Raw genomic sequence first — 25,229 nt, 5'->3', positions numbered from 1 at the left:
TCCTACCCTCTCTAGCATGCCTGCCTCTTCTCCTCCTGGTCATCCCATCAGGACTAGCTCTCCCTTCCCCCAACTCAGGCTGCCCTATCTGTAGCCCCCACCCATAGGGCACCCAAACTCCACAGTGGTTCCATGCTCTATGGATGCTCTGAACAGTGGATGGCAGCAGGAAATAGGGAGCACACTGCCTAGAACCCTAGGGCCAGTGGACATTGGCTGAGACCATGGATCAGTCACCCTGAAGTTAGGCTCCTTGAGGTAGGGCACCTAGAGTCTAGGGCCACAGCAGTGAAAACCTAACAAACTCACCTCAAGCCCCACTACCCTCACATCTGGTCATTCATTGGCCTGAAAAAAGTGGGGGTCCAGAGGAACAAGACAAGAAAGGAGATTAGGGGCTTCCTCAGGTTTGTACTCCAGCTCTGATAGGACCCAGAGGGATGGGTCTGTAAGGGACCTGTGGACCCACCCTGCCCTGAGACAGTTTATGCCCTCTGGAGCCAGAGTTCCCAGCTGCAAATCCTGGCTCTGTCACTTCCTAGCCTGGTGATCTTGGACAGCTCCCTTCCCTTCTCTGGGCCTTAGTTTTCCCATCTGAACACTGAGGACCACAGCAGCACCCACCTCATGGGACAGTTTTGAAGATGACATGTGCCTGGCACATGATGATGCTCAATGAAGGGCAGTTTTCCACAGCTTTTCCCATGCAGGTTTCTGCCAGGTCCTCTCAAGGAATTGCTCTGCTGGGCAGCCTCCCTCCATCTGTAATTTTTCTAGACATCTGAGCCAGTGAACGTCTGCCCAATGTAATTATTTGAGCTCTGGGCACTGCCAGCTGACACGACTCAGGTCTCTGAAGGGCCTGTCACGTCTTGGAAGAGGGACAGCCAGGCCATCCCTCCAGCTCCCAGAAGAATATGGAGCAAACTGATCCCAGGGGTGCTGCCCTTCTGTCTCACCTACTACTCCCAAACTCTGAGTGAGGAGCATCTTGGTTTATCACTCCCAGGATTCCATTACTGTCTCAGCCTCATTCTCAAAACCCAGAGCATATTAGGTAGGGGTTCTGGGACAGAGCTTCAGGTAGCCCAGGTGGAGAAGAGGTGTCAGGCCCTTGAAAGGGGTCTGCCAAGCACCAGTGTGGAACCTGGTGCTGGAAGTCCAAGGGCCAGCCACTGCCTGGGGGAGGGGCCTCCCACCCCCTTCACAACCAGATGCTTGAAAGCAGAGGGCCTTGCTGCTGGCTATGACACCGACTTGCCTTTTCCCCAAGATCCCAGAATTTCAGCCTAGCAGGCAGAAGCTGTGGGGGAGAGCTCCTGCCAGCTCAGCCCTGACACTGAGCGGTGCCTGCTAAGTCCTGCCTCTGATAACCAGCTGTGTGCTGAGGCCCAGCCCTTGGTGCAGCCCTTGGTGCACCGGAGCTTGTCCGCCAAGGCGAAGGTCCTGGACTCAGCTGCCCTGGAGGAGAAGGACACCCTACAACAGGCCAGATGACATCTCTGGCTAAGAAGAGACAGAATCCTAGGGTGCCCACTCCCCTGACCCCCATCCTGCTCCGCCTTTCAGGCCCACTGCCTCAGCGCCCCCTACCTCAGAGCATTCCCCTTGTCTCAGACCCAGAAATGGTCCAGTGCGGGTCATTGGGCAAGAAGCAGCGCGGGTGTAGTGGGCGCAGCGCGCAGAGTATGACAGGATTTCGGTTGCTCCCTCACTCAGGCCAAGTGCCCCACATCACGATTTACGCCGGTAGGTGGCCACGGAGCTGAGCCCACCAGGCAGAGGGGCACTAACCCGCTCACACTGGGCTGTGCAGGTGCCTGTGCCTCCTGACCCCGTCTCCGGGGCGACCGGCTCATTTGCATGGCCCCGCCTCAGCACAGCCATTGGTGGCTGCCGCGGGAAGCCAGGGCTGAATGGTTGCAGGGGCTGTGGGGCGGCCGGGGTGGGGCTGTGGAGAGCTGGGCGCCCAGGATGCCGCCGCAGCCGTCGCCGCCGCGCGACGGGTTCGGGTCCGGGTCGAGCTCCGTGGGACCAGGGAGCAGGGTGTCCGGCTGTGCGTGTGCGGCGGTTACAGTGGGAGCTCATTGAGTGCCCATCCCATCTGCCATGTCCCGAAAGAAGACTCCCAAGAGCAAGGGGGCCAGCGCGCCAGCTGCCTCAGTGCTGCCCACCGCCAACAGGCCCCGACCGGAGCGCTCCGGGGCTCAGCGCCCCGGCTCCGAGGTGCCACCCAATGGACCCCCACAACCCGGCCGGCCCTCGCTTGGCGGTGGTGGCGACTTCTACGACGTCACTTTCAAGGTGAGCCAAGCATCCCCCCACCATGCGAGCGCAGCAAGTGGCATCTGGCAGGAGCCGTTCGGGAGGGGGTCTGGGGCAGGGGTGCAGGACCCTGCGAAACCTTGGCGCGGAGCTGGCTGGAGCGGCTGGCACAGCGCGTCGCGCGCGCGCGCGCGCGCACACACACACACACACAGCTGTCAGACCCGGGTTTGGGATACCCAACAGGCCTGCCACCTACCCTACCCCCAGATAGCAGGGCAGAATAAAGGCCCCCGCGGAAGTCAGAGCCATCCTGCTCCCCAATGCTTCCGCTGTGGCCCCAGTCTCATCATTTCCCATATGCTGCTTCCCCTCACCCCCAGGGTCTGTGGGCCTCCTAGTTTTTAAAGAGCAGGGAGACTAAGAAGAGGCTTTCCAGTGGGTGTGGAGCACCAGAATTTCCTCCGGGCCAAGGCAGAAACTTGTAAAATTGTGGAGGCTTGGCAGGACAATCTTTGGGTTTTGGAACCTTAGGCAGCAGCCTGTGGAGGGGTGGAGGAGGGATTAGGCCTGACTGCCCCTTCCTGTCCTCTGGCCTGGCTTGGGCCCCTTCCCCTGCCAAGATCTAACCCTTATGTTGCACATTCCTCCTGTTTCTGTCTGGATTGGAGGCTGTCTGGCATAGAGGCCCCTACAGGCCTCCTAGGAGGTCTCTAGCCACCAACACCCAGGTTCTGCTTCCCATCAAGCCCCAGATGCTCCCCTTCTAGATCAAGTATGGTGTCCAGGGCCTGTAGGTGGGGGTTAGGTAAAGCCCTGGATGGAGGCAGCTGCCCTCACTCCCCACTGATTGAGACGGGTCTCTGTCGGGGAGAGAGGGGAAGACACTTATAGAGGTAGAAGCTGGAGGTGCAGCCGGCTGGGATCATAGCTACTGTGTCTCCTACAGTCCTGAACCCAAGTCCTGGGATTTCTCCTTCCACTCCTGCTCCTCACCCACAGCCCCACTCTCACCAGGCCAGCTCAGGGAAGACCAGACACCCCTCTAAGTGGGTCAGCACTCTGGTCCCCTCTGCCCCTAACACCTCTGCCCCTCCTGCTCACCCCAGGTCATGCTGGTGGGGGACTCGGGCGTGGGGAAGACCTGCCTGCTTGTGCGCTTCAAGGATGGGGCTTTCCTGGCAGGGACCTTCATCTCTACTGTGGGCATCGACTTTCGGGTGAGAGTCGGGGCTGACATCCTGGGTCCCCAATACCAGCTCATTGAGTTCTCACAACACCTCTGGCAGCTGGTTCTCCCATTATCCTGTGGCACTGACAGGCTCACGAGGTGGAGCTCCTGGATGGACCCCTGAGTCCCAGGGTCAGGTGGTTGAGGTGGGATTCTTTAACTATCAAGCTGCCTACCTCCTGACACCCCAAGAGTCCTGGAGACAGATGGTGGCTGCTTGTGACCAAAGTAGAGATGGTACCCCTATGCCTGGAATCAACACAACAACCCTGGGGGTCTATCCTGTGCCTCTGGGTAAGTGGTCATAACTGGTTCCCCCAGGGCCATCAGAGGAAACTCAAGGTTCATGTCCACTTGGGAAGCCAGCATCAATGTCCCACTGTATAAAGGGGGCACTGAGGTGCAAGGCAGACCACCCAGGACCTACAAGACAGGTGGCTATGGCTCTTGAGCACATACCCCCATCCAGCAGCTGCAGAAAGGGTGTTATCTAGAGACGGGGGTGGGGTGGGGTGGGGTGGGTAGAGGGGTTTGCTTAGGGGGAAGGTCCCAGCCTTGGATGAGGAGGCTCATGGGAAATGCTCCTACTCAGCTGCTCTCCCCTGCCAAAGGTCCATAATTGCCCCCAACTGGAGGGCCGTGTCCTGGGGTTCTTCTGGGGGTGCCCCTGGACTCTTGGCCCCCAAGACCTTCCAGCAACTCAAGCAGCTTATGGGGTCAGTAGGAAATAATAGGGACCATAGCCTCAGGCCTGTAGGGCTCCGGCATCAGAGCCCCTACCTCTTCCCACCAGTCACATGCTGGTGCTGAGGTGCTGTTTAGGTGCTGGTGTGTTCTCTGCAAATCCTTGATTTGCATTTTTCTCACCCTTTAATTAGACCCAGTTGGTGGGAGGCTGGGAGAGAGGCCTATTCTGGAGAGAGGAAAGGGTGCTCCCTCCAGCCTGGGAGCCATTCTCTTCTCTGTTTGGAGGGACCAGATCCCAAGTCCTCTGGAAGGAATTTTAAGGGTTGGGGTGTCAGAAGGTAGCAAGATAGGCCCAGGGCAGGTGGTCTTTTGCCTGTTCTGGCCCTGCTTCCCCTGTCTCACCTCCCTCTTGGCTCTGGGGCAGGTGGTGAGGGAGGTGAGGCAGTTGGTTCATACACCTGTTCCAGGCAGCAGGGAAGGCAGGGTGTCCTTCTCAGCCTGGCAGATGGCTGGGCTTGGTTCCCTGGAGACCCAGAAGCACCCTGACAGCAAGAGCTTGGGAAAAGGGAGGCAGTGACATTCCATCTACCTTCCCATCCCCACCCAGCAGATGGAAACGGGGGTTGGGCTACTCCCTTCAGGGCTGACTGGAGAGCATGGCCAGGTAGCAAACACATGGTGAGCACCCACTGTGTATGAGGCAGTTCTGCACTCTGGTTACTGCACCGGGCCCTGTCCTCAGAGAACTGCCATCCCCAAGTAGAGGGAAGCTTTTGAATTATGACAAATGCTCTTAGCTCTCACTCTGGGCCAAACACAGTTGTCAGTACTTTGCACATAGTAGCTCGTTATTGGAGCAGCCATGTGATGGGCACCCTGGTTATCCTCATTTGTGGATGGGGAAACTGAGGCAGCTTATTAGTAATGAACCTAGGGTCACATGTGGGTTACTTCAAATGTTACCCAAATGGCTCCAAGCAGGAGCAGCATGTCAGAGCCGAGAGATGCTGGTGGCTGGTAAGGGGGCTGGGACCCACACTCTGGGAAGAGTGCAGGGGAAAGGTATGTGGGGTACAGCTGAGTTGCTGGGTGCCAGGAATAGGAGGGCAGGCTAGGGCGAAGGGGCTGGGCTTGAGAGGTGCGGGGGGAGGACCAGAGCCACTGGATTCAATGACTGACTGGGGTGGGTGGTGACTAGGGGCAGTGCAACTGGTGGGGTCGTGTGCTAGACCTGCAGGGCAGGCAGAGGAAGAACCTGGCCCAGAATTATAGACACCCATGACCATGGAGGGCAGAAGCCTGCAAGTCCATCACTGTGTCCATCTGCACAGGAGAGAGGCCTCGGTGCCTTCTGAGCATGAGTCATCAGGAGGGGCTCCCCAAAGGCACAAGGGAGAGCTGAGTTGATTCCAGGACTTGGGTTCAAGGGGAAGTGTTACCTTCAGGTAGGAGGTAAGGTGAACCACGGGGTGGGTCTTGGGGGCAGAGCCTGGTCAAGTGAGGGACAGACAGGTTAAGATTGAATTCAGAAGCATACCAGGGGATCATGAATTTCAGGCTCAGTCCTGGCCTGGTACTGCCGGCTCCTCCCCCCACCCTCCCCCCATCCTCCTGCCCCTCCCAGAACATGGCTTTGGGCTCATTGCTGGAGCTGGCTGATTGTGTTTCAGAACAAAGTTCTGGACGTGGATGGCATGAAGGTGAAGTTGCAGGTGAGGCAACTGGGGGAGGGTGAGTTGAGGGCACCCAGGAGGAACTGGGTAGCCCTGACCACTGGCCTGTATCTGTCACTACAGATCTGGGACACAGCTGGGCAGGAGCGGTTCCGCAGTGTCACCCATGCTTACTATCGTGATGCACATGGTGAGCTCACAGTGTCCCAGCCCAGGGAGTTGGGGTTGTGGTCTGTGGGTGCCCTGTTCCCTAGGCTTCTGCTCAGAGAAGGGTTGTGGATGACTGGAGGTGTCCTCACTGGCCCTCTGCCCTCAGCACTGCTACTGCTCTATGATGTCACCAACAAGGCTTCCTTTGACAACATCCAGGTCAGTGGCTTCCTTCTGGGCTGGTGAGGAGGGGGGTGGCAGTGATGGGCCATGACGAAGCGCGACCCCAACCCCAACCTTCCTCAGGTAGATGGCATCAGGGTTTCAGGACCCTACTGACAGCAGGGAGGGGGAAAGAGGGCCCCTCTGGGCTTTTGGTAGCCCAAGTTCAGAGTATGAGCCAAAGGTGACCTGAGTGACCTTCCATCTCCATTAGCCCAACCAACACCTTGGACACTTGTCATGGGCACCTCAACATGGCACATGGGGTAAATTCCTGGGCCCTTCCTGTTAGAGGCACTGTGTGGGTTGTGGTCTGGAGAGGGAAGAAGTGTGGGGAACATCAGCCTGGTCTCAGCTCTCCCATGACAGGCCTGGCTGACTGAGATCCATGAATATGCCCAGCACGATGTGGTGCTCATGCTGCTAGGGAACAAGGTGGGCACCTCTGCTTGTCCTTTCCCCCGGGCTCTACAGGGGGTAAGCCCCAGGCCAGTTCTCACCAAGACCCCTGTGCCAGGTGGACTCTGCCCAGGAGCGTGTGGTGAAGAGGGAGGATGGGGAGAAACTGGCTAAGGTGAGTCTGGATGAGGTGGGTGGCTAGAGGGTGCCTCCCTGGAGCTGTAGGGCCTGGATGTCCCCACCAGGATGCCACCTGGCTAGCAGCAGCTGTTTGCAGGAGTATGGGCTGCCTTTCATGGAGACCAGTGCCAAGATAGGCCTCAACGTGGATTTGGCCTTCACAGCCATAGCAAAGTAAGTCCTGGTAGTCACCAGGAAGACCTCCAGATTCAGATCCAGCGTCTGAATCCCCTTATTGGGGGTACAGGCCACAGTGTTCCATGGTCACCCCTTTCCCACAGGGAATTGATGCAGCGCTCCATGAAGGCCCCCAGCGAGCTCCACTTCCAGCTGCACGACTACATCAAGAGGGAGGGCCGCAGTGCCTCCTGCTGCAGACCCTGAACCTGGCTAGGTATAGCCACTGCACATCCTGATGGGAGGCTCAGGCTCAGCCCAGCCCTTGGAAAGCTGATCTACCAGGCCCTCTGACTTGTCACCCAATGGTCAATCCCAGGTTTTCCAGGACTCTGAGGCTAAGCCTAGCCCTTCCCTTGTCTGAGTGGCAATCTAAATAGCCTCAATCCTAACAAATGGGCTCCAGGGAGCTAGCGGGCGTGCAGCTACCCTTCACCTGTCACAGGTAAGGAAGGCCCTCACGGAAATGCAACTGTATGTAGGTAGGGATACACCATGCAGGGCACCTGGTGCTCTCTGCTGTCCCCTCCTGGACAGAACTCAGCTTTGAGTTTTGGCAGTAGTCCCTAACCTCTTAAAAGCCATTTCTTCAGCTGCACATGCTGCCCAGGGAGAGAATGGAAGGACTCCTGCCAATGCTCCAAGTGAGGGCTTCACTGAGAATCACATGCATTTGTGCCAAGGATCAGGAGCGTGTGCTCCCAGCCCATACTAGGAGACTCTGGTTCCATCAACAGGGTCTTCCTCTCAACTTCCCTTGGAGGATGCCAAAACTGTGGCTTCGTAACACAAGGAATAGCATGTGGTAAATTACAGAAATTTCAGGTAAACTAGTACCACTAGCCCTTGCCTCTTGACCAGAGTACTATCTCGGAAGGCCATGGTATCAGGCATGGCATTACCACAGTTGAGGCCTATTCTTGGTGAGGTCAAACTGAGGGGGCTGGTAGTGCACTACATCTTATACTAAAGTCTTTTGATTGAGAGCCTTTGTTTTCAGTCCTAGTGAATAAAGTTGTATTTTCTGGAGTGCCTGTGTCATTCGTTGGAATCACCTTTCAGAGTTCTCAGCAAAGCCCAGGTCCTGACTTCAACAGTTATGAAGGGGCACTCCCTCATAACCAGGTTGGCAAAGAAATCAGATCAAGGCTTCCTGGAACCACAATGCTGTCCAAGGAGCACCTGATAACCTGGGCAGTCAACTGAACTTCCCCCCAGACACAGGAAAGCACTGAGGACCAATTTATCCTGTTAGTGAGGTATTAAGATTTCATGAGCCACCCTAGGACAAAGGCACTAATAACCATGTTTCTTGGCCTTATAGGCAATATGGGAGTTGTCTCAGAAGGTAGGAAGTGTGACTTTCATTTTTATGACTGAACTCCTTCCCAAGGTGGCCCAGGGAAGAGCCAGTCCTCCCATGAAGCCCTATGGTGTGAAAATAAAGACACTTGCACTCCAATCAACTCTTGCCACCTTTGCTTTATTACTAAGCACTTCAGGCATTGTAGATATGGACTACTCCAGCTTTACCACCAGATCCCGGGCCTGATTGATGTTGCTTTACATTCACAGCCTCCGACCAGGTCACCAATGGCCCTGAAAGGCAGACAGTACAGGAATGTAGCCAGAGGGCCACGCTCCCCATTTGTTTTCACCCCTAAACCCACCTGTCAATGGGGGGGTACCCTGAAGCCTCAGTCTTGCAAAATAATCAGACTGCATGTGCAGTTTTCATACGAGGTGTCAGAAATTAAAGCAATTCATCATAGGCTCAGAGCGGCATCGGGAAAGCCAGGCCTGGCTCAGTCTTACCTGAAGGGAGGTGTAGATCTGGAGGTTCGGACTTCCCCACCGGAATTGGGGGGTGGGGGTGGGGGACGGGCAAGAAACATGCCCAACGCTGAGGACCAAGGTGGAGCTCAGGCCGAGGCTGGACCCCAGGGCTACTCTGGCCTGTGTGTTTGGGCGATCTCCTCAGCTTCACTTGGGGCCCAGCTCCTCTCCAGGCGTAGCACACGGAAACTAAAAGTCGGTAACTCCCTACTCCCGTACTTGATCCCAAAAGAAAGAAAAGGTGCGAGCTTCAAGCTTTTATAGAAACTTCCCCCCTCTTCGATTGGATAATCCCGGTAGAGTACCCGCCCCCGCCGCTGATAAGCCCCCGCTCTCTACTCTCCTTGATTTCACCAATAGCACCAGGGCATTTCTTTAGAGGGAGGTCTTCCATTTTGTAGAGGCCATTAAATTTGTGAGCGACTGATGCACAGAGCTAATTAGACTCCGATCTGCAACATAGAGTGATTCTGAAGCCGCCAATCCAGCCCCGCGACATCGGCGCCGACGGAAGTTGTAGTTCTGAAGAATCACGCTCAGGACAGCCTCCCGGCTACGAGAGAGTCGGAGAACTACAAATCCCGATGAGCTCAGCGCCTGTGCACTTCCGGCTCGCTCGTCCCGTCCCTTTCCCCGCCGGCGGCCGTGGGGGCACGATGGAGACGGAGGGTGGCGCTGCCACTCCCGGGTGGCTGCGGGCGGGTGAGTGTCCTCGCGGCGCGACCGGCCAGGGCCTTGCGCCTCGGGGCCGCGCGGTGCGGCGGGGGCTGGGTGCTTCGGGGTCCAGCGAGGGGTTGAGCCTTTGGGGGGCGGGGCTGAGACGAAACGGGGTCTGCGCTCCAGTCCTCTTTGCCTGTCAGCTGGCTTGTCGCTCGCTCCATTCTTTCTCTTTCTTTTTATTCATTCCTTCTTCCTATGTTTACTGAGGGTCGCCGGGGTGACCGGCACTGTTGTAGGCGCCGGGAGACTGCGGAGAGCATGATCCCAGTTCTCATAGGCTCTTCTGATGTAGGATTTCTTAGCCTCGCTGCTGTTGACACTCAGCGCTAGTCATTCTCTGCTGTGCCTTGTAGGGTGTTGAGCAGCATCCCTGGTCTCTCTCTACCTAGTAGATACCAGTAACCTTCCCCACCCCCCAGTTGTGACAACCAAAAATGTCACCAGACCTTGACAGACGTCTCCTGGGGGACAAAATCCTCCCCCATCCAGAGAACCAGTGATCTAGAGAGGTAGGAGGATCTGACAATATACAGACAAAATCATGAGGAATTGTGGTAGGTGCTATGAAAGAAACAGGACGCCGAGAAATAAAGTACTGGAGGCTCCTGAAAGGCTCCGGGTGGGGTGGGGGTACCTACAGCAAGCAGACTGTTATGGAAGTTACTGGAAGAGCATGCCAGGCGGAGGGAGCAATATGCAGAGGCCTGGAGTTGCTGGAGGAGCTGCCTCAAGGCAGGGCTTGGCCTTGAGGGGATCTGCGTCTAGCCACCCAACTGCCCCTGACTTCAGCATAGCCAACTTGGGCCACACACTCCACTGGCTGCTAGCCACAGGTCCCAAATGGGCAGGTACTCCAGCTACGCCTGATCCACAACCCCTCTGAATGCTTCCCAAGGGAAAGTGGGGGCAGCAGATCCTGGGTTCCCTCCAGGGCCGTGGGCTGGGGAGGGGTTCCCAACTAGCTGGCCTGCCCTCCCACGCAGGCTGTTTAGAGAAGGGGTCTGGTGGGTGTTTCCTAAAGAGGAGCTAGAGCATTGCATGTGGTTCTCTGGTTCCTCATGGAACAGTGAGCACACTCCAGGGCCCTGGAAGCCTCTTAGATACAGACATGGTAGACAAAGACCCCAGGGCCCTTCCCCTGGGCTCCCTGAGGCCCCTGGGAACAGGCAGAGTGAGGACTTGGAGAAAGCTGAGGGGAGGAAAGCCTTTTCTGGTCCTCCTGCCCCCAGCCAGGTCTTCCTAGCCTGCCCATTCCAAGGCTTTTCCCAGTTTGGGAGAGGTCAGGCCCTCAGACAGGTGAGGGTTCTTGCTATAGTTGAGAATTTCCTGATTGCCTGAGATCCTCAGGCTGACTGTGGGGTAGGGAAGAGGCCTACTGTTTTGGAGATCCAGGGCATATCCCCAGGATAACTGGGCCCAGCATCCCTGTAGCTGGGGTTTTGGCCTGCAAGACCAGAATATACTGTAACAGGAAGACTATTGCAAAATTCAGCCCTTAGGGGATCTGGCTGAGAGCGTCTTGCTCAATTCTGAGATGCTTAGCAAGCAATCATTGTTCGAGACTGGGCGGGGTGCGCAGATGGGGTTGCTGGATTGCAGCCTCAGGTCCTGCCCACCCAGTCACTGGTTGAACATGTGTGAACCCTGAAATGGTTCCCTCTCTCCTTTCCTGGCTCAGCTTGACTTGTGGGCCAATCTTGTAGGTCCCCCCAACAGGTTGTGTATCAGGTCTGTGGACCTGGCTATTGTTGGCCTCCCAGGACCTTACAGTCGATTGCCCTGCGAACCCTGCATGCCTTTCTGTTTACTTCACTTCATAGTGTGGGACAGCCAGACGCCCGCTCTCCCAGACTGCAGTGACAGGCACTTGGGCACATTGGACTCAGGGGCTGGTGGTCTGGCCGTGGTCTGAGGGGGAGTACCTGTTGGGGTCCCAGTGCTGGACCTTGGGCACTGTTCACTGGCGCCATCATCTGGCCTCTTGGCCCTGGGAGCTTGCAGTGGAGGCGGCAGACAGATAGTAAGGTACAGATCAGTGTCAGCAGTGGCCTCCCTGTGAGTCCCCAGCCTCTTCCCTGCCCTGTGGTGCTGAGACAGCAGCCAACCTTGGGTTTCCGGAGATGACAGAGCCTTTCTTGCTGCTGGAGCCCCTGTTTTGGATTGTCTGGGCCTTGCTCTGGCCAGGTGTCCTTACTCTTAAGCAGGGTGGCCCCCGAGACTTCCTGCTTAGTGTGGAGACCATCAGTGGTGCTGGAGGCGAGGCTTCTGGACATGCCACATTCACACCTCTGCCTGAGGGCCTGGCATTGCCCATTCTCTGGAGACTCTGCCTCTCCCCTAGAGGACAGGTCACACAGCCAGGCCCCTCAAATCACAGTAGGGGGAGCAGTGGATAGGATGCGGAGGGTTTGGACAAGCTCTCGGGCACCTCTACTAGCTGGACCCAAAGGGCAGTCAGAGCATAGGGTGGAGGTGGTGCCTGGTGGCAGTGCCAACTGCAGGGCCTGAGAGCTGTCCTGATGAAGACTGAGTCGTGAAGGTTAAGAGGGTGGTATTGCAGGTGGCATTTGAAGGAGAAGGTGGGGAGAGAGGGATGAAGAGACATCAGGGACAACAGGTAGCTCATGAGCATAGTGGGGGTACACAGGGCTCAGGAGTCAGCCCCTCCCTGCATTGCTGTGGTGTGTGTGGAGCGGGGGGACATTGCCAGATGGGCCAGGTCGGGAGAGCCTGATGGAGAAGGTTCCAGAACTGGCTGGACTCCACAGTTGTTCTCTGTTGCTGTACTCAACTCAGGATGGGGCAGAGAGCATCTCCTGTCTTCTCACATGGTGTGGGGGGCTTAGCAGCCTTCCATCTGGAGCCTTTCTTAGTCCTGTAGGGCTTCCAGACCACAGGGTGCCCCCCCAACCTCCCATGGCACCACTGGGAGTAAGATGAGCCTGGCCTCCCTCCCCATGGGGAGCCCAGCTTCAAGCCTGGGCCTTGTGGTTCAACATGGCCAACTCCACCACAGTAGGGACAGACAGGGCTCCTGGCAACAGACTGCTGTGAGTCCTGGCAGTGGGAAGACCACTGGAGGGGTGCCTGCTGATAGGGCTGCTGGAGGGTGGGTGCTGTTGGGCAATAGTGCAGCTTTTCCATCTATCCTCAGTGTCTCTAAACTCTTCCCTCACCTACAGGCAGGAACGCCTGGGTCTGGTCAGTGCTCCAGGGCCACCCCAGCCACTCCCTTCTGGGGGTGGAGTGGTTAGAGGCCTGGGATGATTCGAATTGTGCCTTCTCCCTGCCATCAACCTGAGACCTCACAGTTGGGGGCAAGGAGGCATCCTTTGTTTCTGTGGTGGGTGGCTTGCAGAAGATGAAGAGTCAGCCCCTCTTGGCCCCTCCTCCCCCTGCCCACAAGGTGCTTTCTCTATGTGATGAGGCTTGTGAGGAGGTGGGCTCCAGGTACATCATTGAACAGGTTCTCTAGGGTGTGGTCAGTGTCCCTGCCATCTCTACCATTGTGGCAGGAAATAGGCATGAAACTTAGTCACTGTGTATTCCCAGCCTTGGCCCCAGAGACATTTGGCCCTTGGACCCAGAGAGGCAGACAGAACATGGGTTGTGGGGGGGCGGCTCTCCACCTCTGGGTTTGAGCTGGGTGGACATTCTAAAGGGTTAAGTCTTAAAGGAAGGTAAAACCGAGTGCCAGTTGCCTGCCTGCACCCAGGGCCTCCTCCCTTCCTCAGGCATGTCACACCTGGGGTGGGAGGGAGGGGAAGAGACTTTGCCCAAGTAGACCTACCCTTGTTGGTACTGCTGATGCGAAGAAATGGAAGTATGCCCCGTGGTGAACAGCCAGAATGGGCCTGCCATGTGGAACAGCGCTTAGCCCGCTGATGGGCCTGACCACCTTCTCTGAAGCCCGCCTTTGTGTTCCACCTACAGGGGATGCTGCCAAAGGACCCTAGATGCCTCTCTAGAGCATGAGCTCGGGCAAAAGCGCCTGGTACAACCGCTTCTCTGGGGGACATACCAATCTTCCCACCCCAGACATCACCACCGGGGTAAGGGGCACCCTTTGGGTAAGGGTCTGCCCTTCGTGCATACCCCACAGGTCCAGGGTCCCCCAGCAGAGCTTCCAGAGCAGCCTCTCCCTACATTGAGGTCCTGTGGACCGGCTGTGATGCACACACATGGTGTGTTAGTGTGAAAGCATGTCAGTGCATGTTCATGTGTGTCCATATCCTCTCTGGAGTCAAAGCCAAGTCTTATCAGATCTCTTTCCAGACCAGAATGGAAACAACCTTCGGACCTGCCTTTTCGGCTGTCACCACTATCACCAAAGGTGAGCCTGTGAGCCCAGGCCAGCCCAGCTAGGCAGAATCTGAGTACCCTTAACTCTACCACGGCCCGTGCGGCCCTTCTTGGTGGGGTGGGGAGTGGGAGCTGGCACTGGAAAGAGGGCAGCTCACTTCAGCAGCCCCCCTAACTAGGCAGGAATCTGCAGTCCTGCTCCCTGTGGCTCTGCTCTTGCCACTGCATCCTTCTCCGCTACCCTCGCATCCCCCTTCCCATTCTTGTGGTGCCTTGCTCATCACCTCTCCAAGGAAGGCTGTCCCAACTTCCCCAGCACCCCATGTACACCTGTCCCTTGTCACGGTGACCCTCCTACTCATCCCTGCCCCAGGTTCCTAGCAGCCTCCAAGTTTGGGCTTGGGGACCGTGTGGGCATGGGTAGGGGATAAGAAGTGCTCATGGGATCCTTTCTCAAGTCTGGTCCCAGAGCTGCAGCTCTAGTGGTGTATGTTTAAGGAGGTCATGAGGAATCAGCACATGAGGGCACAGTCTCCTTTCCAAAGTCACAGGGGCAGGGCTCCCCTTCTGTCAGGGTCAGGGTCTGAGGGTGGTTTGTTCCTTTGCCTTTATGGCACTTGGCCCCTCATAGGAGCATATCCACTGCTAATTAGTTTTTTATTTTTATTTTTATTTTATTTTATTAAAGATTTTATTTACTCCTTTCTAGAGAGGGGGGAAGGGAGGAAGAGAGGGAGAGGGAAAAGGAGAGAAACGTCAATGGTGCAAGAGACACATCGATCAGTTGACTCTCACATGCCTCCATCTGGGGACTTGGCCCACAACTCAGGAATGTACCCTAACCAGGAATTGAACCCGAGACCTTTGGGTTCGCAGGCCAGCACTCAATCCACTGAGCCACACCAGCCAGGGCTGATTGTTTTTTTAATTACTTTTCCCTGGTTTCCTCTGGATGCAAGTGGCAGTACAGTCGCAGGGCCACTACACACCTGCTTATACCAGCTCCTCTTTGTCACTGGGTGACACCCTCAGGGGCTCTGAAAGAGCCCTCTTTTTTTCCTAGGTATTTTTTCCTGAGGGAAAAAGTAAATATCACTCCTAATCTCATCACTCAAATAACTTTCTTTTTATTTTAATTCTCACCTGAAGATATGTTTATTGATTTTAGAGAGACAAAGGGAGAGAGAGAGAGAGAGAGAGAGAGAGAGAGAGAGAGAGAGAGAGAGAGAGAGAGAGAGAGAGAGAGAGAAACATCGATGTGAGAAAAAAACATTGATCGGTTGCCTCCCGTACATACGTGCCCCAACCAGGATCGAACCTGCAACCTAGGTATGTGCCCTGACTGGGAATTGAACCCGCAACCTTTTGGTGTATGGGACGATGCTCCAACCAACTGAGCCACCTGGCCAGGGCCCAAGTAACTTTCTTAACTCCTCATCTACCTGTAGAGATGGCACAGCCTTGTCATGGCAGTTGAAAGCTCGCGGGCAATGAAAGATAGGGGCACCTTGCCCTTATCCCACTCAGCAACCCCCTTGGTGGTAGGGATGGGTCAGAGCCATGCTTGAACAGTTGCCTTGTTTGGCTCCTCTCAGGATAGCCTACTGAAGCCTGTATCATAAATCCAGGCCTTTAGAGCTGGTTTTTGTGACATCTGGGCCTGGCTGGGGCCTGAGGCCAGTGGCAGCCACTCTTAGCTTCTGGCAGCCAGGGTAATGGGCAGTAGGAGAAGGGCATGATCCTCCAGCAGCCTTCCCTGGAGGAAGCAAGAAGGCCAGTGGCCAGTTCCGGGTTGTGACTGAGCCAGGGTAGGAGATGGGAAACAAGTAGCCCTAGAGCGTCAAATTGCTCTCTTGGCCTCCACATGCCAGCTGAGGGGCTTCAGGCCTCTCCTTGCCTCAGTTTTCTCTATGGACTGAGGCTATCAGGGAACCCACCTAGCAGGGTCACCTTGAGGGTTAGATAAGAAAATGTTCTAGCTCCTACCAGGTGATCTTAGGTGTAATCACTTGGTGTTGGCCTTGAGCCTCAGCTGGGCAGTGGCCCCAGAGTCAGGCTGGGTGCTGGGAGTTGTTTGTAGAGGCTGAGAGAAGACCTCTCCACTACCACCCTCAACCTGCCTGAGGGCTGCAGGGCTCAGCGCTAGGACCATCCAGGGCAAGCTGAGCCCTGTGGCAGAACTCTAGTGATTAGACCTGGGGAGGCCACCTGAGCCTGTGCCCTCCCCACCTGCCTTGGCTCTGGGGAGGGCTGAGAGCTAACGATGGTCCACAGAGCAGGCTGGGGCTCTCGCTGGAGGCAGGGGGCCAGTTCATGCTGTGCCCTGCTTAGGCACCTGCCGAGGATGAGGTATTTTACAGTTGCCCGCCAGTCTAGCCCCAGCCAAGTTGCCCAGCTAAGAAGCCTCCTAGAGAGGACTAGCCAGATGTTCAGCCCAGTTTCTGCCCCTGCCTGGCCCACTGTGCACCACAGTAAGTCAGACTTTACCCTGTGGCCTACAGTCAGAGCACCCTGGCCCTCTTCTTTTGGCAGTGGATGGGACCAGCACATACAAACAGCACCGCAGGACGCCCTCCTCTTCCAGCACCCTTGCCTACTCCCCTCGGGACGAGGAGGATAGCATGGTAGGTCTGGGTCATGCTCACCCTTCCCCACCTCACAGGAGCTTCCCACCGTGCCTTGACTCCCAGGGCCAGGTCCCAGGAGAGGATGGAGGCAGGATGCTTAGCCTTGAGGGTCCTTGAGCAGCCTTGAGCTATATATACTCTGTAGTGGGAAGTGAGCCGGTGAAACAGAAGGCTAGCATGTGCAGATACTCTGAGGCCTGGGCACCAAGGCTGGGTTGCATGGGAGAGGTGGCCCTCAGGGTATGGTGTGTTTGGCTCCATCTTGAGTGGGTGGGAGCCAAACAGGAGAGTTCCCCATTTTTTAAGCCCCAGAGGATGAGGGGTGGGTTGCCAGGTAGAGGCAAGAGGCCTGGGAAGAGGCTCCTGATAAGGAAGATGGGCACCAGCAGATAGGGAAAGGAAAACGCCACAGAGTGAGAAAAAGGTTCAAGGCAGATTGGGGGCTGGCTGTCAGGGCCCGGGCCACGTGGCTGGGGTCAGAGTGGACACACCCTGCCTGCCTGTCCACTGGCACTGTGGCTGGGCTCTGGGCCTGCCTGGGGAAGCAAGGACTGGTTCGGGTGGGGGTGGGGGTGTGGCGACACCACCGCGCTTGAGCCCTCCTGCTGCTGTCCTGTCCTGTGCCCTGCTTTCTGCGTTCCCTTGATGGCGACTCCTGACAAACTCTCCTGGTTCTCTTGCCCTCCCAGCCTTTTAGGACCGAAGGCTTCTCCTTGCGCTGGGCCGCCAGACCTTTATTTCCTATTTACTAGGAAGAAAACAGTTTTTAAATTACTTGAACAGACACGTTCATGTACCAGGCACTGCAGTAGGCCTTCCGCAAGGACAAGTCACACAACTGGCCCCACTCCCTCCAGCTGTCTTGACTCAGTCTCCACAACCTCTGACTGGCCCATGGGAGTGTGACTGGGATCAGAAGGCCCACTCTCCTGCCAGGGCCTCCAAGGAAGTGAATTCTCTGTGGTTGTGATCCTGGTGCTTGGTAGCTTGAAGGAAGTGGAAATATGCTGCGAGGGCCCTGATGCCGTGGCCGCCTGGACCCCTTCTCTGTCAGCTGCTGGGCCCCTGGAGGCTGCCCCTCTCTCTGCCCTGGGTGGCTGACAGTGTCAGCCCCCTCACTCAGGAGGGCAGGCAGGCAGGGGAGAGTGGAGCCAGGCCAAGCCTGACTTGCTTGGCCCAGCTCCTGTCTGGACCTGCTCTTGACCTCTGATTTCCACTGTTGTTGATGGGGTGGTTTGACTCACTTCCTCTGACTTGCACCTTGTTCCTCATGTAGCGTTTCTATGTAAACTTGCCACTTGGAACCCTGTGGGCCCAGCACTGGTGAGGGAAGTGCTATCTGTGATCATACCAGGGACACGGGTCACTGCTGCCCTCACTTGGGAAAGCTGGGCCCTGGAACTGGCCAGGCCTCTGTGCAGAGCTGGCACCACCTGGCCATGTCTCCCTCTAGCCTCCGGCGCGTCCAGCACCCTGAGCTGGTGGGGAGGGCCTGGTTCCAACTGCCCCACACCCACAGAGTCTCAGAGGCAGTTGGGCCCCAGAGCAGCCGGGACCCGGAGTGGCCTGTGGAGGCAGGAGGTTTGTGGCTTATGAATGAGGCTTCTGAGTGTGAGGGGAGGAGTGGAAGCAATGCCTCTTGAAGGATCTCTTCTGGAGCATTCTAGGCCTAGAGGGGAGGAAGGGACAGCTCCCCTTGGCAGGATTCCCCCAAATTTCATCTTTAGTGGCTCTGGCAGAGGCCATCCTTCTTGCACTCAGAAACCTGGCCAGGGTTCAGTGGGTGTGTTTCTGCTTTCCCTGGGAGCCTCACTGGCCTGGCTCAGTGTCCCTGGCCAGGGAGACCAGGCACTCCACTGAGCCTTAGTGGGTACCTGGAGCCTCTTCGGCTGGCCTTCCATTCCCTTCGCTCCAGCAGTCCGGGGCTGTGGCTGCCCTGGGATTGGCTGCTGGAGGTGCCCCCTCTGCAGCCCACATTCCCTCACAGGAAGCAGGAAGCAGGCCTACCGTGTCCTAGCAGAATTGAATAGCAGGAAGTCTTTCCATTCACACAAAGAAAGTTGGCAGACGTGAGCGGGTGGCCCAACAGGGCCTGGACCGCTGGACAGGACGGGGCCTGGGCATCGCATCAGCTCCCCATACACACACCATGGCCCCTGCAGGCTGAGTGAGCACCCACTAGGATGGGGTGGCCCTGGGGGTCCACTGCCCTCAGTGTGCGCAGGGGCTTGGCCCTGCCCTCCCCCTGGCTGACGGGTGCTTGTCTCCATGCTGCAGCCCCCTATCAGCACCCCGCGCCGCTCTGACTCAGCCATCTCCGTCCGCTCCCTGCACTCCGAGTCCAGCATGTCCCTGCGCTCCACGTTCTCACTGCCCGAGGAGGAGGAGGAGCCGGTAGGTGTGGTGGCCACAGGGTGGGCTCAGCACAGATAACTCCAAGGGATTCTCACTGTGCTGTGGCAGTGGTCGGGGGGCACTTTCCCCCTGGGCACACTGAGGGCATGGTAGGGTCTGGTCAGGGTCCCCCATCTTCTCTGGTCTACACCAGGGACCCCAGGTCAGGTCCCCTAGGCGTGTTCTTCCTACTCTCCACCCCAGGGGCTGCCCAGGAACCAACTTCAGGAACCCGTGTGGGTCCTTTCTTGTTGCCATCCCAGGTAGAGGGCAGGTGCTGGCAGGCTGAGGACACAGCTGGAGGGGTCCTCTGTGCTTGGGCCCCCTCGTGTTCAGGCCCAGCACTCGGCCTCAGCAGGTTCCTCTCAGGACATACCCCAGCTGAAGTGCCCCGACCCTGAAAGGGCAGCCCAGGCCTGTAGGGGGCGGGGCTGGGTTCCCCCAACCACGTCAGCAACCCTAGGCCCACCCTCACTTGCCCTCCCTGGTTCTAGGAGCCACTGGTATTTGCCGAGCAGCTCTCGGTGAAGCTGTGCTGCCAGCTCTGCTGCAGTGTGTTCAAGGACCCTGTGATCACCACGTGTGGGGTGAGTCCGCCTGTCCCTTCCCTGACCTATGCACCGCCTCAGGGCCGGGCTGGCTGCTAGCCCTGCTCATGTGGAGCAAGGGCTTGGTCCCAGGCCTGGTTGGCTAGCAGGTGCCCTCTACAGTGGGACTGGGGGGGTGGGGGGGGGAGGCAGTGACTGTGGCTATGCCTCAGCTCTCCCCATTGTCTCCACAGCATACATTCTGTCGAAGATGCGCCCTAAAGTCAGGTAGGCCTCTTTCAGACCCACACGTGGCCACCTTGTTTCCCAGCTAGATGGGAGGCCCCTCCAGGGAGGTCCCAGCCCAGACCTAGCACCGATCGTGCCCCTGGCTTCATGGTGGCTTCTCGCTAGTCCTACTCAGTGTCTGTGCTGCAGGTGGTGGTGGCCCCTAGGTGTGCTCGGGCCAGGCTCAAGACATTGACAAGCAGAACAGTGAGACCCACAACTCGGGGTTTCCCAGGCTTCGCATCTGCTCTCCCAGGCGGAGGCTGCCCTCACTGTCCAGGCTGCTGCCTTGCAGTCTCATGTCTTAGTAGCATCCAGGCACCCCTGCCAGGCCTGGGGCTAGGTCCCCTCCTGCTCTGCCCCAACCCTCTTGGCCCTGTCCCATCATTTTTGGTCAGCTGAGAGGCCTCACCCAGCAGTCATTTTTGGTGGCCTGGTCATACATCCCTTCCTATTCTGGGCACCTCAGAGAGGCAGGTAGACAGGTGGATCAAGCACTCGACAGAGGCTCAGCCCACCAGTTTCCGGAGCAGAGTCCAGGCTGCTCACCAGGGAACAGCTGCCAGGGAAGGGGCTGGCTGGGTGGGCCATGGGGTCAGCATGCCTTCCCCTCCAGAGAAGTGTCCTGTGGACAACGCCAAGCTGACGGTGGTGGTGAACAACATTGCTGTGGCCGAGCAGATTGGGGAGCTCTCCATCCACTGCAGGCATGGCTGTCGGGCAGCAGGGGTCGGGAAGCCTACTGTCTTTGAGGTGGACCCCCGAGGGTGCCCTTTCACCATTAAGCTCAGTGCCCGGAAGTAAGTGCCCTCCTCAGCCCCCAGCTCTCCACTGACCAGAGGTGCTAAAAAAACAGTACTTCTGGGAACTTAGCCTATTCTGTGTCTTGACTCATACAGGGACCATGAAAGCAGCTGTGACTACAGGCCTGTGCGGTGCCCCAACAACCCAAGCTGCCCACCCCTTCTCAAGATGAACCTAGAGGCCCATCTCAAGGAGTGCGAGCACATCAAGTGTCCTCACTCCAAGTACGGGTGAGTGGGTGGGGGTGGGCTCAAGGAGGCAGCCCTGGGGCAGGGGTGTGCGGGCAGGAGGGCTGGTGGGCCTGGGTTGGCATTCACAGTCCTTTCTTCAGCAAACCTTTGTTGAGATCCACCTGTGTGCTGGGCACTGGGCAGACAGCCTGGGTCCCTGGGGACATGGACCTTAGCGGGAGCCACATCATCAACTATGTAATTATAAACTGAGGTACAGGTGCTGCGAAGGAGAGACCTGAGCCCCATGGGAACACGGGGGTCAGAGCAGTTGGGGAGCTGGGGTTGGTTAGGGAAGGAGTGAAGTGAGAACTAATGAATGTGTGGGCATGAACCAGGCAGAAACCAGGGCAAGCGTTTCTGACAGCTGGAGCAGCATGGGTGGACTTGAGCAACTGGCCAGAGTTGAGAGCAGATGGGAGGTAGGGTGGGAAAAGAGGCAGACTGAGAAGGGGTGCAGAGGAGCCCATGAAGTGCTTCGAGCAGGAGCAAAATGACTGGCTGTCCCCTGCAGAGTGGCCTGCTGTATGCTGGTGGGAGCAAGTGTGGAGAGCATTGTGGCCCATGAGGGGTGCTGTGGGCACAAAAGTGGAATTTGAGAGAGATTCTTGGGGTTGGGGAGGCAGAGGCAGGATCCTACTGTGTGGGCTGGTGAGCAAGGGGGCAGGCAGCCGTCCTGTCCCTCCAGGTGCACGTTCATTGGGAACCAGGACACGTATGAGACGCACCTGGAGACCTGTCGCTTTGAAGGCCTGAAGGAGTTCCTGCAGCAGACAGATGACCGCTTCCACGAGATGCATGTGGCGTTGGCTCAGAAGGATCAGGAGATCGCCTTCCTGCGCTCCATGCTAGGCAAGCTCTCAGAGAAGATTGACCAGCTGGAGAAGAGCCTGGAGCTCAAGTTTGGTGAGAGCCAGTTTGGTCCAGAGAGGGTGGGGGTGCAGCTCCTCCTCCTGTTCCCTGACACCCTCTCCCCTGCCACTCAGATGTCTTGGATGAAAACCAGAGCAAGCTGAGCGAGGACCTCATGGAGTTCCGCAGGGATGCATCCATGTTGAATGTGAGTGGGCAAGGGACAGATGCAGGGAGGTTGGGGGGGGGGGCGGTGCACAGGACTGTCCCTCTGGTTGGGCTCCAGCAGGAGGCTTGCGCCTGCTCAGGATTAGGTGTCTGTACTGGGGAAGGCTGCTGCAGCACCTGCCCTGCCCTGGCCAAGCTTAGGCTGGTAGGCAGGGCAATTGTAGAGCCATATCCACCATGGCCTTCGCTCTTGGCCTCGCAGGATGAGCTGTCCCACATCAATGCGCGGCTGAACATGGGCATCCTAGGATGTGAGTATGGGCCCACTGCTGCTCCCACCACCATCCCCAAGGACCCCCCCAGTCCCTCACAGCCCCTCCTGTCTCTGCAGCCTATGACCCACAGCAGATCTTCAAGTGCAAAGGAACCTTTGTGGGTCACCAGGGCCCCGTCTGGTGTCTCTGCGTCTATTCCATGGGGGATCTGCTCTTCAGTGGCTCCTCTGACAAGACCATCAAGGTGAGTGGGGTCTGCCAAGGTGGGCCTGGCAGCGTGGAAGGTGGGTACTTCCTCTCATAGGCAGGGCTTTCTCACTGAGGGTGGCTTGCTTCCTCATTCCCTCCATTCCACCCCTGGCACCTGGCTGATCTTGCCAGGACCCACCCTAACTCTGGTCTCTGCAGGTGTGGGACACATGTACCACCTACAAGTGCCAGAAGACGCTGGAGGGCCATGACGGCATTGTGCTGGCTCTCTGCATCCAGGGGTGAGTGCATGCTGTGTGTATCAACTGACACAGGGGCCCACACGGAGCTGGGGACATGAGACCCCATGCTGCTGCCCCATGGGTTCTGAGCACACGTCTGTGTGGCCACGTGTCCACATGTGGCTGTATCTATCTCCTATGAGGCACTTGTGACCTTGAACAGGGCGGGGTCTCTTGTGGCAGCATGTGGGCCCCCCATCTCTGAAGTTATACATTCACAAAGCATAGCCCTGGCCCTGGAGTGCCTCAAGCAGCCAGAGGACAGAGATGGGACATCATAGAGTGGAAGCAGGAGCTCAGCTATCACTGGCCTGGGGACATAGTTCGGGGACAGAACCACAGAGCAGCTGGCCCACCCACCTTCTTGCCCCCATGGTGGCCCCTTCTAGACCTTCTCTCCTGTCTTATGTCATAAAGTTTTGTGTTGTGGGCATGAGTAAGTGAGTATGTGTGAGAGAGAGAGGGATTCTTGATCGTAGGAATCAGCAACTTGACTGCCAGTAGCACTAGCTAGGTATTTACCTCCCAGCTCATCTGTCAGACACTTGCCAGGCAGGCACCAGGGTGTGGGCCTCCACTTCCAATGTCCCCTCACTGAGACTGGATTAGTGAGGCTCGAGGAAGCAGCATTGACCTTGGCACTGCCCCATGCTGCTGATTCCTGGTGGCCAGTACTACGTTGGCCTGCAGGGCAGTGTCAGGACGGTAGCTTCTCCTGCCCTGACACTTAGCTTTGCTTCCTCAGGTGCAAGCTCTACAGCGGCTCAGCGGACTGCACCATCATTGTGAGTGGGGCCTGCGGGAGGGCCAGGCCACATCAGTATCTGGGAGCCCCAGGAACACTGTGCCACTGGGGCCTGGGCTCATGGCAGCAGGGCTGGTGCCTGAGGCTTCCGATCCTCCCAACTGCCAGGTATGGGATATCCAGAACCTGCAGAAAGTGAACACAATCCGAGCCCATGACAACCCAGTGTGCACGCTAGTCTCCTCGCACAACATGCTCTTCAGTGGCTCCCTGAAGGCCATCAAGGTCAGGCAAGGTGGTGTGTGTGCATGTGCCAGGCATTGGGGTGCTGGATGCCTGGCCACCCAGCCCATACTCAAAACCATCCCCCCAGGTCTGGGACATTGTGGGCACTGAGCTGAAGCTGAAGAAGGAGCTAACAGGCCTCAACCACTGGGTGCGCGCCCTTGTGGCTGCCCAGAGCTACCTGTACAGTGGCTCCTACCAGACAATCAAGGTATTCCTGTGCCACAGTCCCAGTGGCAAGTCCCCTCCCTGTACCAAAACTGCCCCGCCTCCTTCCCACAGGCAGGAAGATCCTCACACATACCCTGGGTGGTCAGTGGGCTGCTCATGGTGTCTAAAGTCTCAGGTCCTGGTGTTAAGGCACCTGGCCTGGGACCAAGTAGCCTGCACTTGCCATAGATCTGGGACATCCGGACCCTTGACTGCATCCATGTCCTGCAGACGTCTGGCGGCAGTGTATACTCTATCGCCGTGACAAATCACCACATTGTTTGTGGCACCTACGAGAACCTCATCCATGTAAGGGTGGACACCTAGGGGTAGGGCCTGACTCTGGGCCCCTGTCCCCACCATCTGTCTCTGATTTGCTTGTGCCATCATCTCAGGTGTGGGACATCGAGTCCAAGGAACAGGTGCGAACCCTGACAGGCCATGTCGGCACTGTGTATGCCTTGGCAGTCATCTCAACACCAGACCAGACCAAAGTCTTCAGCGCGTCCTATGATCGGTCTCTCAGGGTCTGTGGTGGCCTGGTGACAGTGGGAGGCTCAGGGCAGTTGCCAGGACTGGGTGGGTCCTCATGTCTCATGTGCCCCCAGGTCTGGAGTATGGACAACATGATATGCACGCAGACCTTGCTGCGTCACCAGGGCAGTGTAACCGCACTGGCCGTGTCCCGGGGCCGGCTCTTCTCAGGGGCTGTGGACAGCACTGTGAAGGTCAGTGCCTTGGCTCGGGTCAAACAAAGGGGCTGGCTGCACGTGTGGAGTGGGGCGTTGGGGGTGAGGAGCCGGTAGTCCTGGGCAGGTGACAGTGGAGGACAGGTATAAACAGCAGGTGCTGTTGGGGCAGGATGGCCAAACGGGCACCTGAAGCAGAGCCTTCCTCTGCAGGTTTGGACTTGCTGACAGAATACAGGCCAGGTCATGGCTTCTTCCAGGCCCACCCTAGACCTGTCCAAGTCAGGCTGGCCACGTGAGTGGTATCAGGGTCTCTGCCTGCCCATTTGGGGGTAGGCAGGCAGGCTCAGCTGGCCAGGCAGTGCCCTCCCGATCCTGCACCTGGTGAGCATCCCTCTGCCTGGCTCTGTCATCATTGCTGCTAGGACAGTGCCCAGCTCCTTTCTCTACACTCCAGGTATAATGCTCGCCCACTCCACCTTCCATCCCCATTCCTGATGGACTACAGGGCCTTTGTACTCAACTTTTCTATTGTTTTTAGACTGTACATAGATTTGATTACTTCCTGATTGAAATAAAAGCTACACAGCTCTGACCAGTGTGGCTCAGTTGGTTGGGCATCATCCTGCAAAATGAAAGGTCGTCAGTTCAATTTCCAATCAGGGCACATGCCTGGTTTGCGGGTTCGGTCTCCATATGAGAAGCAACCAGTTGATGTTTCTCTCACATTGATGTTTCTCTCCTTCTTTCTCCCTTCCCCTCTCCCTAAAAATAAATAAAATCTTTAAAAATAAAAAAAGAA

The 25,229-nt window shown here is 57.2% G+C and overlaps 2 protein-coding genes, 1 long non-coding RNA gene and 1 other non-coding gene across 13 annotated transcripts; 2 read left to right on the top strand and 2 right to left on the bottom strand.

Annotated features, from left to right (window-relative positions):
- The first annotated feature begins 1,939 nt into the window (after window positions 1–1,939).
- Window positions 1,940–7,920, top strand: RAB26 (RAB26, member RAS oncogene family). Of its 6 annotated transcripts, XM_090277236.1 has the most exons (9): window positions 1,940–2,304; window positions 3,375–3,485; window positions 5,854–5,895; window positions 5,980–6,046; window positions 6,173–6,225; window positions 6,598–6,663; window positions 6,746–6,802; window positions 6,905–6,981; window positions 7,089–7,920. In XM_090277236.1, exons 1-9 carry the CDS (start codon window positions 2,110–2,112, stop codon window positions 7,189–7,191), a joined length of 771 nt encoding a protein of 256 aa, XP_090133362.1. In that variant the 5' UTR covers window positions 1,940–2,109; the 3' UTR covers window positions 7,192–7,920. The 6 variants fall into 6 exon arrangements, with proteins under 6 accessions (XP_090133362.1, XP_090133358.1, XP_090133359.1 ...); XM_090277232.1 differs by having other exon boundaries at window positions 5,980–6,225; XM_090277233.1 differs by having other exon boundaries at window positions 5,854–6,046.
- Window positions 7,921–8,448: 528 nt separating this feature from the next.
- On the bottom strand, window positions 8,449–9,398 carry LOC150009445 (uncharacterized). Its single transcript, XR_016511169.1, has 2 exons — window positions 8,800–9,398; window positions 8,449–8,583 (listed from the first exon to the last, which is right to left on the bottom strand). It is a non-coding gene; the product is annotated as an uncharacterized LOC150009445 (long non-coding RNA).
- On the bottom strand, window positions 8,677–8,759 carry LOC150009446 (small nucleolar RNA SNORD60). Its single transcript, XR_016511547.1, has one exon. It is a non-coding gene; the product is annotated as a small nucleolar RNA SNORD60 (small nucleolar RNA).
- Window positions 9,399–9,415: 17 nt separating the features above from the next.
- On the top strand, window positions 9,416–25,022 carry TRAF7 (TNF receptor associated factor 7). Of its 5 annotated transcripts, none has more exons than XM_090277229.1 (21): window positions 9,416–9,522; window positions 13,474–13,592; window positions 13,816–13,873; window positions 16,375–16,466; window positions 18,747–18,863; window positions 19,358–19,450; window positions 19,645–19,678; window positions 20,295–20,478; window positions 20,578–20,712; window positions 21,401–21,618; window positions 21,699–21,772; window positions 21,995–22,043; window positions 22,124–22,251; window positions 22,416–22,498; window positions 23,244–23,283; window positions 23,412–23,528; window positions 23,617–23,739; window positions 23,928–24,047; window positions 24,134–24,265; window positions 24,347–24,466; window positions 24,641–25,022. In XM_090277229.1, the coding sequence occupies exons 2-21, from the start codon at window positions 13,512–13,514 to the stop codon at window positions 24,653–24,655; spliced, it is 2,013 nt and encodes a 670-aa protein (XP_090133355.1). In that variant the 5' UTR covers window positions 9,416–9,522; window positions 13,474–13,511; the 3' UTR covers window positions 24,656–25,022. The 5 variants fall into 5 exon arrangements, with proteins under 5 accessions (XP_090133355.1, XP_090133354.1, XP_090133353.1 ...); XM_090277228.1 differs by having other exon boundaries at window positions 19,624–19,678; window positions 20,578–20,706; XM_090277227.1 differs by having other exon boundaries at window positions 19,624–19,678.
- Window positions 25,023–25,229: the final 207 nt, after the last annotated feature.

Source organism: Furipterus horrens, unplaced genomic scaffold (assembly GCF_987537825.1).
Source record: "Furipterus horrens unplaced genomic scaffold, mFurHor1.1.pri manual_scaffold_5, whole genome shotgun sequence".
Classification (NCBI taxonomy): Eukaryota; Metazoa; Chordata; class Mammalia; order Chiroptera; family Furipteridae; genus Furipterus; species Furipterus horrens.
The sequence above is the reverse complement of the archived record's forward strand: the minus strand, read 5'-3'. Positions and strand labels throughout refer to the sequence as shown.

Bases quoted from the DNA above. Each gene is read 5' to 3' on its own strand.
- RAB26 (XM_090277232.1), top strand. From the start codon at position 2,110: ATGTCCCGAAAGAAGACTCCCAAGAGCAAGGGGGCCAGCGCGCCAGCT. The intron at 3,486-5,853 runs GTGAGAGTCGGG...ATTGTGTTTCAG, and splicing joins CTGTGGGCATCGACTTTCGG to AACAAAGTTCTGGACGTGGA. The intron at 6,226-6,597 runs GTCAGTGGCTTC...CTCCCATGACAG, and splicing joins CTTCCTTTGACAACATCCAG to GCCTGGCTGACTGAGATCCA.
- TRAF7 (XM_090277227.1), top strand. From the start codon at position 13,512: ATGAGCTCGGGCAAAAGCGCCTGGTACAACCGCTTCTCTGGGGGACAT. The intron at 23,529-23,616 runs GTCAGGCAAGGT...CCATCCCCCCAG, and splicing joins GCTCCCTGAAGGCCATCAAG to GTCTGGGACATTGTGGGCAC. The intron at 24,266-24,346 runs GTCTGTGGTGGC...ATGTGCCCCCAG, and splicing joins CCTATGATCGGTCTCTCAGG to GTCTGGAGTATGGACAACAT.